Genomic DNA, 16,010 nt, shown 5'->3' with positions numbered 1-16,010 from the left:
GATGTGACTGGGACTTTTAAGTAAAATGAGTTCTTGTGGAATCTTGGTTCTTGAACTTATTCGTTCCTGAATGCCATTTGAAATCCAAAGTGTTTGAAAACCAAAACTATTTGCCCCATAGGAATCAATGTAAAATGGATTAATCAGTTCTCAGACACTCATCTACACTTTCTTAGCAGCTTACAAATTATTTATCCAGAAAGGATGTATATACTGAATGAACTTGATGACACAGAACTAATCAGAAGATACTGTTTAGACCATGCAGGTATTCTCTTTGTCATTGATCTAGTGAGGGAAGCCTTACAGAGGGACACAGAGAGGAGCAACCTACTTATTGAAAAAATGAATAACACTTGGACATCTTGCTGCTGAGTAAAGTTACTGGAAAAATGCAGTTGTGCAGTAATGATGGTGTTTTGGGTCATTGAAAGAGCCACAGGTGACTCAGGATTACTTCTGACTGCCGAAAACTGTTTGTTTTCATCAAGTGCACACCCATGATGAAATAATTCTTTATTGTATTGAGAATGTGAGTGAAGTATTGCAGTGAGGTGTTATAGACAGATTCTTACATGTACTTTGTTCATAGATTGATCCAGACACTGGGGTTATTACTGTGGCCTCTGCTCTCAACCGGGAAGAGAGGAGCACCTTCAACCTCCTCATTGAGGCTTGGGACAACTACCAGTTTGGGTATGCAACTGGGGAATCCAGGAATGCCTTCATGCAGCTTGGGTGAGTTAAATACTTGTGTGTGTGTGTGTGTGTGTGTGTGTGTGTGTGTTGCTTTTTTATTTTCCATGTCTCATTTGTCATGACTAAATGTTTAGAGTAAATAAGATGTTTAGTATAATTTCAGATAGTGCAGTTGCTCCCTATGATATGTTGTCCTATGGTATTATGGTCTGTTATTTGTATCTCCTATATAGAATATATCATTGTAGCAGGGAATATTATAATCAGAGTGACATAGATTACTTGCTGCTATTTCAGTGTGACAGTTGCTGACATCAATGATGAAGTGCCTGTGTTTGAGGAGCGGGAAGACTGCACCATGATTACCGAGTTTCACCAGCCTCGGGAAACCATCACTGTGGTGCATGCCACTGATGGTGATGACATAAACTCACCCAATGGCAGGATCCTTTTTTCCATTGAAGGTGGAAATGAGAAAGGTAAGGTTTTGTACATTCTATTTAAAATTTCTTGTGGCATTGTATCAAAGTTGTGTGGATAAGGAGACAGTTTCATTGTGAAGGCTGGTGTGTAGAATTTACAAGAAACATGTTAAAACCCCATCAGTGTCTTGTTATTTTCAGATACTATTGTATGGTTTAGATTATTTACACATGCCAGTTAGCCTTACCTCTGCTTTGGGTGATGATAACTTTGAAATATAATATTTTACAAATTGAATGATGTGCAAATGAAATGTACATCCTTTAGGCTATGCTCTGCAACACTCATCACATCATGTTTTATATTTCAGGTCCGTTTGAGATCCGCAATATAGAAAAAACAGCAGCTGAAATATTTGCTGCCAAGCCCCTTGTTGGCCATTATGGAAACTATTCATTGGAGGTTCAAGCACAAGACAGAGGATTCCCACCAAACTCTGTTTTGTCTCATATTAATATATGTGTACTAGACTTGAATGACCATGCTCCACAGTTTGTCTCTCCATCTGAAAATGTTACAATCAAAGTGCCAGAGGTTTGTATACTGCGCTGCCTTTATGTCTTTTTGTGCATCTATCCTTATAATCTTGACAAACAATAAGTTTTTATGTAATTTCATAGGAGAAAATTTGGATTAAGATACACAAAATATGTTGCATTGTAAGTTTCAGTTCCAAAGGATTTGCTTTCTTTAAAATTATGAACTGTCACCAATATATATAATTGTAATTGATTCAAAGAATGAAAATGATGCATATATTCCACTTATTTTTGATTTTATTTTATTTTTTAATTTAATTTTTTTTTTATGTCAAAGTAACAGTTTCAACCAAGAAAGTTGTCAGTATCATGACAATCTAGGAAATCTATCTATTTTATCCTAACTCTTATCTCCCTCTGAGAGCATTTCCTATGTGATAGCCATGACAGAACAGTCTCCATCTCCTCTAAACTCATTTTGCAATAGAGATCATTATCACTTAAGTAGACAATAATGTAAATTATTGAACTATAAAATAAGACTTATTCAGTTTTACCAGTAATTTTACTGATTAATTTACACTGTAGTTGGTTAATGATAAGTCTTGGGATATTTACTTTAATATGTTTGTTACAGAATGGTACTGTTGGGAGCCTGGTGATACAGGTGAGAGCTACAGATCAGGACATTGGCATCAATGGAGCAGTCCGTTACAGGATCCTAAAAGACACTTTGGGACACTGGCAGACCTTCACCATAGATCAGACAACAGGAGCCATATTGCTGCAAAAGCCTCTTGACAGGGAGAGACAGAAGCTCTATGAGGTGAGTCTTTTGACTTTATATTTTCCTTGTAATATCCAATTTATTGACAATCCACTGTAGGGTATGGAAAGGCTGCAGTATGTAATGTATAATAATATTGACAATGGTATGAGTTACTTCAGGATCCTTAGTTTTGCAAACTCTGTGTTATATGTTTCTCAGGATGTTATGAAATATTGGTATGATATGAGTTTCCACTTTCTCTCTCTCTCTCTCTCTCTCTCTCTCTCTCTCTCTCTCTCTCTCTCTCTCTCTCTCTCTCTCTCTCTCTCTCTCTCTCTCTCTCTCTCCACTATTATGGTAATTGTATTATGTGTGTTATCTGCTGTGCTTGGATTTACACAGTTATATACAGTTTGGTTTTGTGGGTTTGCAGGTTTAGTCAAAACTACAGACTACATAGCCAAGATAACTGTTCTAAAGGAGAAAGAATGTATTTAAGAAAGTAGGTGAGTTGTTTGATCCAGTTAAGGTGACAATGTAGCAGTGGTGTTTTGTATCAAAAAGAAAACAGGATTTTGCCATGCCTTCTCAAAAATTTCAGGACTTGCTTTCACTACCAACTTTTAACATTGTTACCTTGCATGCATGTTCAACAAAAGTCAAAGCTAATGAGAAACTTGCTTTTATAAAACAGCTTGCTACCCAACAAAGCAAAGGATTATATTTATTTATTTATAGCCTTTCACTATTCCATAATTCAAGCCAGTGAATCTAATCTCTTTCTTTCTATACAGATACCAGGATATGTGACCACCACCACCACCCTCACCACCACCACCACCACCACCACCACCACCACCACCACCACCACCACCACTACCACCACCACCACCACCATTGGAGATGCCCCTCTGTAGTTGCACATTACGGCCCTGTTGTGTACCCTGGTGGCCTTCATAGTTGACCGGTGAGTATGTATATTTGTTGAGGGTTGCTGTGCTCTCAGTCACTGTCTTCCGAGGCTACAGAGAGTTTCTCCTGTTGATACTGTAGAAATGTTGTGTATCTGTCAGAAGAACCATAAAAAACTCTCTTGAAAACCTGTGTCTCTTCAACTAGAGGCTTTGGGAAGTAGTGGAGGTGTGGCCAGACTTGTTTCAGAATGTACCAGAAAGTCTAACCTGATTTTCTTGTTAATATTGGGATTTTTATTGGAGTTAAAAGGAAGTTTGATATTTTATCAATATTTATTTATTTGGTGAATTCAATGAAGTTTGACATAAAGTTATATTCAAAGTATTTACAAACACACACACACACACACACACACACACACACACACACACACACACACACACACACACACACACACACACACACTACAGGTCTTAACCAATGCATCATAAATTTTTGTGTATAGTTATTGTGCTTAGTATTTTGCAAACAGCATCTTTAATAATTTTATTGCATGCCTAAAAAAAAAAAAAATTCAAGCAACATAGCTTAATATTTGTGTTTGTTTATGTGCATGGCTCTAAATAATATATGTTTGTGTGTTAGTTGGCTTGTGTGTGTCTGTGGTTTGCTATTGGTTCAGTACATCTGTGCCTGGCCTGGTCTGAAACGTGGCTGCTTTACAATGTTTTCTGGCACAGAGGAAGAAATGGTGTGCTGTTCTTCTGTTTTGTCCTGACTGAGAAGCTGTTGTGCTTTTTTTTCCTTGTTCTGCGTTGCTGTGCTTCAAGGGGTAGACTTGCCTGTCCTCCATTGTCCTGTGTCTGTCATGCTTGTTGTATAGTCAGTAAAACACCTTTTGTTCTGTCTTGCCCTGAATGGTCTGTTGTGCTTGTTGTGTCTCTCAGATCTTCCACATTCTCTTCTTCTCTTATTTTTTCTGATAATTTCATTTGACTTTAATTCTTTTCATCTATCAACACCAATATACCACACCACACCACCACCACCACCACCACCACCACCTGCATCACACTCAGACTTTCCTTTCCTCCACTTAGCTGAGTGCAGCTGTCGGTGACTGCAGGAATGGACCTCAGATGGCGGACACAACAGCATTACCAAGTCAAGAAGTTGTCCAGTATTTTATCTCTGCTCTCAAACAAGCAATGACCAGTGGTGGTGTTGTTCATGTCTGGCTTGTGTGTGTGTGTGTGTGTGTGTGTGTGTGTGTGTGTGTGTGTGTGTGTGTGTGTGTGTGTGTGTGTGTGTGTGTGTGTGTGAGTTTGTTCATCCATTATGATTTGAAGAGATTGTGTTTGTATTTTTATTGTGGGACTCTGTGATTATACTTTGAAATGATACGGCCTTAAAATTGACCTTTGACCCTGTGTGGTAGTGGAGTGAGGCTTGTGACAGTTAGGAATTGGTTGTCAAAAAGTGACCACATTGGTTTTTCCTCAGTTGCTTTAGCCATGAAAGTTCTATTCCTTGTGTTCTTTGTCATGATGATGTTTGATTCCCTTGGTTTCCAATTGGTTGCCTTTGTGTGAGTTTTGATCCAGTCATTTACTTCCCTACTTACTGAATTCCAGGAAACAAAGGGATTGCTTGCTCCTTTTGCTTCCTTGTGGACAAATTCACTGCTAATAGTTTGTTATTTGGAAGTTTGATTGAAGGCTTGTTCCTCCCTCTCCTCCACCCTATGACTACTTGATGCTATCTAGTAAAATTCTTCACAATGATGTTTTCCATGCCTTCGCTGCCCTAAACCCTTGGAAAGCTTGGAGGGGTCCCTCCTCTTGTTCTTCAAAACTGCATTTCTGTGCTTGCACCTTGCCAAGTCAAACTCTTTCAACTCTGTGTGTCAACATGTAATAATATTACTTCTTGCTGGAAGTTTGCCTACATTCAGCCTGTTCCTGAAAAGGGTGACCATTCTAATCCCTCATACTACTGTCCTGTTGCTTTAATTTTCTGCCTATCTGAAGTTTTTGAATTTATCCTCAAAAGGAAGATTCTTAAACATCTATCACTTGACAACTTTCTATCTAATTGCCAGTATGTGTTCCATAATGGCCAGACAAAAGAAAACATGTGTTCAGTGGCTTCAGCCACCACCAATGGTCTCTCTTTTTAAGATTTCCTGCTTAACTAATGTTTAAGTATCTCATTACAAAGATAAGAATATAGATATCATAAAGATGGTTATTTATATTGATTAGCATATTAGCATTATGAATGTTCCTGTTCATATGATTATAACTATCAGCAGAAAAAATTGTATAACATGTGTCATTCATTTACTTGAAGCTGCATTGTCAAGGAAGCTTGATACACTTTTCAGTGATGTGTTTATGTGCTAACATATGTGTGCTTGGAGCATAAAAGATAGTCTACACTATATTTTGACAAATAAACAGTTGGTATGAAAAAATTCCTTTTACCTACAGCACTTACTTAATTTGCATTTGGGCACCATCTCTTTGAAAATAGTCCATTTGAGCAGCAATACAGCAGCACATTCAGCACTGTTGTCACCCCTGAAACTTATTCTGGAAGTGTTGTTCTCTAAGCATGTCAAGCATCTACTGTTTGTGCAGAATCATCTCCACAATGGACAGAAGAAGCATCAGGCCAAAGTCTGTCAGGAATTCTGTCAGCCAGCCATGAATGACCCAACCTTCATGTCAAAGGACATCTCTGGGAACAAAATTTGGGTTTACAGGTATAACCCCCTAACCCAAACAAGTCTTTACAATAGAAGAGTCCAGCATCTCCATGCAGGGCATGGTTCAGGTCTGGAAAACCACTAAGAGCATTTTTATTCAATGTCTTTGAGATTCATAGGATAGTTCATCATGAATTCATCCCCCAAAAAAGATCATCAACTGCCAGTTCTACTCAAGTGTTTTGAGGCATCTGAGGACATTAATTTTGGCAGATATGGCTTGAAATGTGGTGCAAGGCTAAATGGATGCTCCATGATGATGATGATGATGATGATGCACCCTCTCTTACATATTATCTCTTATAATGCATGGGCTTCTCAGATGCATGATTATCCCTTTGCAGCTGCCCTACTCATCAGATTTGGTACCAACCCTTGTGACTTGTGTCATGCTCCCCACATGGACATTCATTCTATGGAAACAATGAGAAATTGATCTCAAGATGAGATAAGTCTTTAGCCATGACAAGTTGTAGCCAGCCAGGGATTGAACCTCTCACTGAGAGAACACAAGGATGACACCTTAGACATTGAGACCATGATGACTGTCAGGTCCCAAGTTCAGTTTTAGGACATTTATACTCCTAATCTCTGCACTTTTTTTTCCTGGAAATAATAAAGATGCAGCTGAAGGGATGCTCTTTTGACACCATGGGGTAGGTTCATTAGATTAGATTAGATGTGATTTACTTTAGAGTTTTAATGAAAGCAATGGCAAAAAAAGACTATGGTTCCAGCCTGTGTGAGACAACCCTCAAGAATTTAAATATTTCCAAACTACTTATAGCATTCAGATTGTTCATGGATACAACTGAAGGTAATACAAACATAGGAGTTGTAAAAATATTTTTTTAAATAATGAATTAAGACTTATACAGTACACAAACATTCATTAAAAGACCACACTGAGCCACTGTTTACACAAACAGCTGATGAATGCTCACTGTTGATGTCACTATCAATGGTGGCAGCTGCAGCAGTTACAGCTCATTCTTCTCACCAAACTTGCATCACTGTGTATAGTGCTAGTGATGTTGGGATTGGAACTGCACTTGCTACCTCGATATCAGTGTTACAGACATTTTTACAATTTGTTGCGGACCATCCATGCAGTAGGCTTTAAATTCCGTTAGGGTACGACTCGCAAGCAAGCTGATCCCAGGCAGTATACGTGATTTGCATCAGAATACTGCACATTAGTGGCGAGCTGACTGTAGTCACCACAAAAGAAATCTATACAGCAAAAATGCAGGTGAAAAGCACATATGGAAAAAATGTGGATATATTTGAGTTGCATATCCATCATGTGCTAGAACACAGTCATCATACATCTCACAGCAGCTGAGACGCTTGTGTAGCTGTTCATACACATCCAACACCAGTGCTGGTCCAGCTGCCACGGAAGCAGCATCCATAACTGACGACTCCATCAGGCTTCACGCGACCCATCATTGACTAATTTTGGATGCTTACAGTTTTGTTGCTGTGCTTTACCATAGGTCACCAGGAGCTGAAAATGAAAGAAAAAGCACATTCATTGGCATAGCTGCAGCAGGGAGTGTTAGTGATATATATGGCAGCTGATCTTGTGTTGACCCAGAAAGCCATTTACCAGCTTAAAAACTCCACTGTCACCCTCCTGCCTCCAGGCTTAGCATTAATGCCCCCCCCCTGAAAAAAAACTCTTAAATCCCCCCCAAAAAAGTTTAAGTGGTTATTTCAGGGGGTTTTAGAAAATATATTTTACTAATCAAGATTTAGTTGTATATTATATTGATAATTAAGGTCTATATATATACATACACATTAAAATTGTAAAATAGTCAAGTCTGTCCCATTAAATTCCTAACCTGTATCAGCATGACCTAAACAAGTGTGTGTTCTTCATTAAAAGAGTGTCAAAATCTTTCAAGATCTAACTCCCCTTGTAATTTCTTGCACCTAGCCAAAAACATCTCCAATAACTTTGCTTCTTCATGGCACTACTGCCATCTCATCTATTTCTAAAGCTGAACTCTTCACTCAAACCTTTGCTAAAAACTCTACCTTGGATAATTCAGGGTCTGTTCCTCCGTCTCCTCCATCCTCCGATTACTTCACGCTACCTATGAAAATCCCTTGCAGTGATGTTTTCCATGCCCTGGCTAGCCTTAACCCTCAGAGAGCTTACAAACCTGATGGAGTCCCTCCCATTGTTTTCTGAAACTGTGCCTCTGTGCTTGCACCTTGCCTAATCAAACTCTTCCAAATTTGTCTATCAATATCTACCTTTCCTTCTTGCTGGAAGTTTGCCAAAATTCAGCCTGTTCCTAAAAAGGGTGACCATTCTAATCCTTCAAATTATCGTCCTATTGCTGTAATTTCCTACCTCTCCAAAGTTTTGAATCTATTCTCAACAGGAAGATTCATAAACATCTATTATTTCACAACCTTCTATCTGATTGCCAGTATGGGTTCTGTCTAGGCCACTCTACTGGTGATCTTATGGAGTTCCCTACTGAGTCTTGGTCATCCTCTTTTAGGGATATTGGTGAAACTTGCTGCTGTTGGCTTGTGCATATCAAAAGCTTTTAATAGAGTCTGGCATAAAGCTTTGATTTCCAAACTATCCTCCTATGGCTTCTATCCTTCTCTCTGTAACTTCATCTCAAGTTTCCTTTCTGATCATTCTATTGCTGCTGTGGTAGACAGTCACTGTTCTTCTAAATCTATTAACAGTGGTGTTTCTCAGGGTTCTGTCCTGTCACTCACTCTCTTCTTATTTTTTGTTAATGATCTTCTAAACCAAACTTCTTGTCCTATCCATTCCTACACTGATGATACCACCTTGCACTTTTCCATGTCTTTTTTGTAGACATCGAACCCTTCAGGAAGTAAACAATTCTCACAAGGAAGCCACAGAATGCCTGACTTCTCAACTCTCTAAAATTTCTGATTGTGACCGAGCAAACCTAGCATTGTTCAATGCACCAAAGACTTAATTCTTCCATCTATCAACTCGACACAACCTTCCAGGCAACTATCCCCTCTTCTTCAGTGACACTCAACCATCCCCCTCTTCTACTGAACATCCTCAGTCTGCCCTTCAGTTATAATCTGAACTAGAAACTCTTCATCTCATCTCTAGCTAAAACAGTTTCTATGAAGTTAGGTGTTCTGAGTGTTCTCCACCAGTTTTTCTCATCCCCCAGCTGCTAGCTTTGTACAAGTGAAGTGTACAATAGTGAAGAGTAACGAGGAAAAGAAGTAAGAATATATATAAGAAGAATATATATATAAGAAGAAGAAGAAGAAGAGAGAAGGAAAGAAAAAGAAAGAAAAAAGAAAAAAAAGAAAGAAAGAAAGGAAGAGGGATTAAGAAGAAGAAGAAGAAGAAGAAGAAGAAGAAGAAGAAGAAGAAGAAGACACACACACTCTCACAAAGAGGTCGAGGGGAATTAAAGACAGCTCTTCATATAGATGCTCTCTCTCTCTCTCTCTCTCTCTCTCTCTCTCTCTCTCTCTGAAAGTTTCTCTAATATCAAGTTTTCTCAGTTGATGCTGATGATGATGATGATGAGAGGAGGAGGAGGAGGAGGAGGAGGAGGAGGAAAAAGAAGAAGAAGAAGAAGAAGAAGAAGAAGAAGAAGAAGAAGAAGAAGAAGAAGAAGAAGAAGAATAAGGAGGAGGAGGAGGAGGAGGAGGAGGAGGAGGAGGAGGAGGAGGAGGAGGAGGAGGAGGAGAAGAAGTATGTGTATTTGTAATTCATATAAATAATATATATTGAAAGTTGAAATTATAACTAGATCTCTCTCTCTCTCTCTCTCTCTCTCTCTCTCTCTCTCTCTCTCTCTCTCTCTCTTTCACTTAATTAAAATTCTTTCTGGTTAATCTTCCCTCCCCCTGCCCCCCTCTCTCTCTCTCTCTCTCTCTCTCTCTCTCTCTCTCTCTCTCTCTCTCTCTCTCTCTCTCAAAGGATTAAAGAAGAAGAATGAGGAGGAGGAGGAGGAGGAGGAGGAGGAGGAGAGAGAAAGAGAGACAATGAATTTATATATTGCCACAAGTCATTTAGCCAATAAGCCAGCAGGAGGAGGAGGAGGAGGAGGAGGAATAAGTAGGAGGAGGAGGAGGAAGAGGAAAAAGAACAAGAACAAGAAGAACAAGGAGGAGGAGGAGGAGGAGGAGGAGGAGGAGGAGGAGGAGGGGCAGGAAAGAATGCATGAGAGATAAGGAACTCAAGTTAAGGAAACAAGTGTAAATAGATTAGGATGGAGAACAGGTGAAAAGGTAACAGCCTCCTACACTGATGCAGTCATCTGGAAACAGCACACTCCTGCCTCTTCTTAATCTTGCCACACCAAAATCTCTCAACCAAGAGATTTTAATCTTATTGCATTTTCAATACAAAGGATGTGAGTTTAGTGCCATTTAGTTTAGCGTAACAGAGGCATACAGAGTTGTACTACTGAGGACTCAAAGCAAGCTGTTTTTGACAAAATATCCAAACCCTCCCTGTGTGTGAGGAGAGATACACCATGTTTTTGTTAGTGTTTCAAAGGGAATTTGATGTACCCACTCACACACACACAATCTCCATTACTTTGTACCACATTGAGCTGCCTCAACATCCACCTAAATGCTGACAACATCAAACACAAAGAAAGAGATGTTGAATGTTTTCCGTTGCTAATATTTTTGCAAGCATCTGGTTATTTCTTACAACATGTATCTTGATTGCCCCTTAGGATGTGATGAGACCATATCTGGTCTCTTAGACTAAGTGCGCATGCACGCACACACGCACACAGCTTAGGCTCATGCCCTGTACAATACAACTAGGTAAATACACACACACACACACACACACACACACACACACAGGAGGGTAAGACTGCTAGCCTTGCACTCCAGCCAAGAGACAAGATGACAACTATTCAGCTAACATCCAGTACCTATTCACTGATGGGTAAACAATGCCGTCCTCGGCACGCAGACTCTGCCTCCGGGTGATACCTGTGGATTTGTCCGTTGTTGTGGAAATACTCAAGGCCCTTCAGTACTTCCCTAAGTGCTGTGGCGATAACTGCCTCGTCAAACACTCCGTGCCTGCAGCCTGTACTCTCATCCTGCAAGAAAGGCTTGTTTAATGGATCACTGATGAAAGGAGTGCACTTTTATTAGGAGAATTTTCAAGATGGTAAATATGTACAGTCAAAATGTAGTATTGTATGCAAGAAATGTCATAAGTGTAATAAAGGCAAGTACATATATCATATTTGACGGTAACTATGTATGGTTAAAATGTAATGATACATTGTAAGGAGAAATGTCAGAGTGTAATAAAGACATATATATTATGTTTGACAGCATATCACAATAGAAATATTACATCTCCATTTCATGACAGCATATCTAAGAAACAAGTTTTCAGTGTATTCAAGCATGTAATGCTTAAAAGCAAGCCCTCCAAAAATCAAGGTCTAATCTTTTCACTTTTTTTTTTTTTTTATCTTCATGTTTTGTCTGTTATTGAAGCATACTAGCTTTGCATATTTTAATGCAGTGTAATTGGCATCTCATGTAGTATTATTTAATTTAATTTTTTTTTTACTTCCTGTACTAATGAAACACTTTTCAGTGAATGATAATACTGTCACCTTGTGGCAACACAAGAGCTTGTAAGTACAGTATGAAGTGCACCCATTGTGTTTCTCTTGAGGCCAATTCTGATCACATTTTCTTTTGTGTTAATGAAACATCATGTCAATGAAATTCTCTGACATTCAGCTTTCACAAAAATACTGTATCACAGTTTTGGGGATGAGAGATCCTCTGAAAATCTTCCAACTTCCATACCACTCTCTTCCTTTTGAATTCACACATGCTTTACATCCTTGGTTTGAATTAACAACATTCCACTGGAAGGAGATGCCTCACGTTCCCTCATCTCTCTTTGTTTCACAGCAGGCACAGATATGCTGTCGTGGCACTGTGTCCAGCAGGAAGCCGAACGGGCGCAAGCCCAAGACCGCAAACCCGGCTTCGGCCACAACAGCATAACTACACCCACTGTGAAACAAAGACAGATTAGAATGTTGTGAATATGAAAATATTTCATTACCAGTCATTCTCTGAAGTATGACAAGTGATTTATCCATGGAGTTAAGTACAGAAAGTACAGCAACTCCCTGATAATTAACATGAGAAGACAAATATTCCACACACACAAGTATCAGCAGGCCAACATAACAATCTACAACCAGCAATAGCTGAGAAAATTGTGAAAAAAATCTACCATGTTAAATATGCTTTGGATATAATACAGAATGCCTGGAGACACCTTTTATGAAGATCAGTATGAGAATGTCCAACACTGGTATTAGGAGTGATATGTTGAAAAGGTGTTCTTGAATAATCAGCATACTTGTTCACTGACCACTTTTGGTGCCCTTGTTTTGAAAGAAAGTTTCGTCTCACCCTGAGACTGAGAACTTTGAGATACGTACTTTCCATATTTTCATTATTTTCAACCAAGATCATAAAGATAGTGTGTGCTTATATAAAGTGTTTCAATGATAACCATTGACTGTACCATTATATAAGATAAATAAAGTATTTAAATATACTTGTTAAAACTTAGGAAAATATAGACACAATTAGTTTCTTTACGTCATCAGCGTAAAGCGAGCGAGAGAGAGAGAGAGAGAGAGAGAGAGAGAGGAGAGAGAGAGAGGAGAGAGAGAGACGAGAGAGAGAGAGAGAGAGAGAGAGAGAGAGAGAGAGAGAGAGAGAGAGAGAGAGGAGAGAGAGAGAGAGAGAGAGAGAGAGAGAATGATAAGATACTAACTCCTGAACTAGGATGAGAAAACAGTACAGTTAATATACCTATCAGCAATGACTTATAATGTGATGTCAGAGGGCAGATGTTGTGATAACATTCCATCTTTGGTAATTCTTCTTTTATAAGTGTTGTGGCCAAGATAAAATCTCACCCCATTGGCCAGTCACACGATAAGCCTCACTAAGCCAGTCCACCAATAAGCCTCAATAAGCCACAAGTCATTTAGCCAATAAGCTAGTACGAGGAGGAGGAGGAGGAGGAGGAGGAGGAGGAGGAGGAGGAGGAGGAGGAGGAGGAGGAGGAGGAATAAGAAGGAGGACGAGAAGGAGGAGGAGGAATAAGGAGGAGGAGGAGGAGGAGGAGGAGGAGGAGGAGGAGGAGGAGGAGGAGGAGGAGGAGGAGAGGAGGAGGAGGAGGAGGAGGAGGAATAAGAAGGAGGACGAGAAGGAGGAGGAGGAATAAGGAGGAGGAGGAGGAGGAGGAGGAGGAGGAGGAGGAGGAGGAGGAGGAGGAGGAGGAGGAGGAGGAGGAGGAGGAGGAATAAGAAGGAGGACGAGAAGGAGGAGGAGAAATAAGGAGGAGGAGGAGGAGGAGGAGGAGGAGGAGGAGGAGGAGGAGGAGGAGGAGGAGGAGGGGAGGAGGAGGAGGAGGAATAAGAAGGAGGACGAGAAGGAGGGAGGAGAAATAAGGAGGAGGGAGGGAGGTAGAGGAGGAGGAGGAGGAGGAGGAGGAGGAGGAGGAGGAGGAGGAGGAGGAGGAGGAGGAGGAGGAGGAGGAGGAGGAGGAGGAATAAGAAGGAGGACGAGAAGGAGGAGGAGGAATAAGGAGGAGGAGAGGAGGAGGAGGAGGAGGAGGAGGAGGAGGAGGAGGAATAAGAAGGAGGACGAGAAGGAGGAGGAGGAATAAGGAGGAGGAGGAGGAGGAGGAGGAGGAGGAGGAGGAGGAGGAGGAGGAGGAGGAGGAGGAGGAGGAGGAGGAGGAGGAATAAGAAGGAGGACGAGAAGGAGGAGGAGGAATAAGGAGAAGGAGGAGGAAAAAGAAGAATAAAGTGAATGAGTGTTGTGGGCATAGCATTGCATTGCCAGTACCCTGCATAAGTTAGTAAAGCTGTGAGACACCTCACATGCCTTGCCTGTCACCGCTTGTGCCGGCTGGCAATGCAGAACACAATCTCCAGTACTCTGTGGTTAGGCTGACAGTTCTGTGGGAATGGAAGATCAATAGATTTTCACTCGTATCAAGTTGAATTGGTTTTAGCTGACACACACTCTCTCTCTCTCTCTCTCTCTCTCTCAATTGATTGCAAAGACCACAAAGATGATTAGCAGAGGTTTTCGTGAGTGATTCTCCTGTTAGTAATGTAGGAATGTTAATTTGTCACTAAAACCATAAAAAAAAAACATCTTTAAAAAACCTGTGCCACTTTGAATAGTGCCTTTTAAAAGTGTGTTTCTCCCATCAGTACAGTAGAAATGCAGTTATTTATTTACATTTTATATATAACACACACACACACACACACACACACACACACACACACACACAGAGGTGGTCTGGCAGGGAAGTGTTATGAGAGATGTATAAACCCATAGCAAGGCAAGGCACACAGCTTTCACACTCACCTCACACTCACAACACACTTTCAACACCTTAACCTTTGTTGGGGAAGAAAATCACTAAAATATCACCCTTATTCTCACTTATTATCACCCTTACCTCACTTTCCTCCCTTATTCTCACTCACAACACTCTTTCTTCGCATTAACCCTTGTTGGGGAAGAGAACCACTGAAATATCACCCTTATTCTCATTTATCACCCTTACCTTATTTATTACCACCCTTAACTCACTTATTACCACCCTTATTCTCACTCACAACACTATTTCCTCGCATTAACCTTTGTTGGGGAAGAGAAGCACTAAAATATTATCTCCTACGAATTTATTAAGCCAGCACTCATCACTTTAGCCCTTGATGGAGACGAAAAGCACTCCTCCCCTATCCTTACAAGAGCACTCACTAAAATCTTATGTCCATATACCAAAACCAAACACAATTTTCCCCCTCACCCTCACACTCACTCACTCAAGCCCTTAAGAACGTAAGAAATAAGGGAAGCTGCAAGAAGCGACCATGCTTACAGATGGCAGTCCCTCTGTGAAATATACCTAAATATTTCCATGTTATTCCCAGATTTTTAAGCTTGTACCCGTTATTTCTTGTTCTACCCTGGTTGCTGATACTAAATATTTTGCTTACATCTCCCTTGTTATAACTCTTATACCAATTAAAGACTTGTATCAGGAGAGAGAGAGAGAGAGAGAGAGGGTGCCTATCCTGTATAACATAATAAAAATATTCCCAAAAGGAAGCCCTTATGTAATCTCAGATATCTTAACAGTCACGTCTCCCAGCGCTGTCATTTTGCCAACATACATTCCTCATTCACTTCACAATAAAATTTGACGGCTAACTTACCCGTTTGAGGTGAAATAACGAAGATTAAAGAGCGATTAATATATCCACTGCACTACACTCGATCGGCTTCCAACTAGCCTACTCCCACGTCGGTTATTTATTTTATTTTTATTTATTTGCTTATTACTGTTGTTTTTTTCACATAAATGTTTGTTTTGAGTTTTTGTTTATTTAATTTTTGGTTGTTTTGTGTTTTGTTCTGTTTTATGAGTTAATTATTTTGTTGATCTCGTCATTCATTAATAAAATTCTTGATCCATTTATTTGCTTTATTCTTGTGTGTGTGTATAATTATATATATTTTATAATGTTAAGAGTTAATTCTTTTTTTCTTGTGTGTTTTTCTGTTTTTTCTTCTGTTTTGTGTCTCGAAAAAGAAAATCAGATTATTTATTTCATCTTCGAATGTGGAGCAGTTTTGTTTATTTATTTATTTAATTTTGCCTAAATCAATCGTTTTTAATTGCAGTTTTCAGTAGAAACGTTTATTCTGGCTTTTTATTATGTTTATTTCTCAGTTTTGTGACTATATTATATTTTTTGAGACTTGTGAAGGCTAGCTGATAAACACTGACTACTAACCCTTTAACTACTAA

At 39.7% G+C, this 16,010-nt stretch overlaps 1 protein-coding gene and 1 long non-coding RNA gene across 8 annotated transcripts in view; one reads left to right on the top strand and one right to left on the bottom strand.

Moving 5' to 3' along the window:
* Positions 1-6,747, top strand: part of LOC135099083 (cadherin-23-like) — an 88,112-nt gene extending 81,365 nt beyond the window's left edge. For 4 of the 6 annotated variants that reach the window (XR_010267616.1, XR_010267619.1, XR_010267617.1 and 1 more), the window contains 6 exons: positions 593-738; positions 997-1,178; positions 1,493-1,716; positions 2,299-2,487; positions 3,225-3,397; positions 4,446-6,747. Coding sequence is in view for 1 of the 6 variants with exons in the window: in XM_064001488.1 (XP_063857558.1) it covers positions 593-738; positions 997-1,178; positions 1,493-1,716; positions 2,299-2,487; positions 2,864-2,869 (747 nt within the window). In the remaining 5 variants the exon portion in view is untranslated. Of the gene's footprint in view, positions 1-592; positions 739-996; positions 1,179-1,492; positions 1,717-2,298; positions 2,488-2,863; positions 2,921-3,224; positions 3,398-4,445 lie in introns of those variants that run through there. The other 2 variants (XR_010267620.1, XM_064001488.1) reach the window with 2 other exon arrangements.
* A 203-nt stretch (positions 6,748-6,950) lies between these two features.
* Positions 6,951-15,539, bottom strand: LOC135099088 (uncharacterized). 2 transcript variants are annotated; one of them, XR_010267623.1, is made up of 4 exons: positions 15,415-15,539; positions 14,063-14,136; positions 11,047-11,220; positions 6,951-7,625 (listed from the first exon to the last, which is right to left on the bottom strand). It is a non-coding gene; the product is annotated as an uncharacterized LOC135099088 (long non-coding RNA). The 2 variants fall into 2 exon arrangements; XR_010267624.1 differs by lacking the exons at positions 14,063-14,136; positions 15,415-15,539 and adding an exon at positions 11,951-12,310.
* Positions 15,540-16,010: the final 471 nt, after the last annotated feature.

The sequence above is a fragment of the Scylla paramamosain genome, unplaced genomic scaffold (genome assembly GCF_035594125.1).
Source record: "Scylla paramamosain isolate STU-SP2022 unplaced genomic scaffold, ASM3559412v1 Contig101, whole genome shotgun sequence".
Taxonomy (NCBI): domain Eukaryota; kingdom Metazoa; phylum Arthropoda; class Malacostraca; order Decapoda; family Portunidae; genus Scylla; species Scylla paramamosain.
The sequence above is the reverse complement of the archived record's forward strand: the minus strand, read 5'-3'. Positions and strand labels throughout refer to the sequence as shown.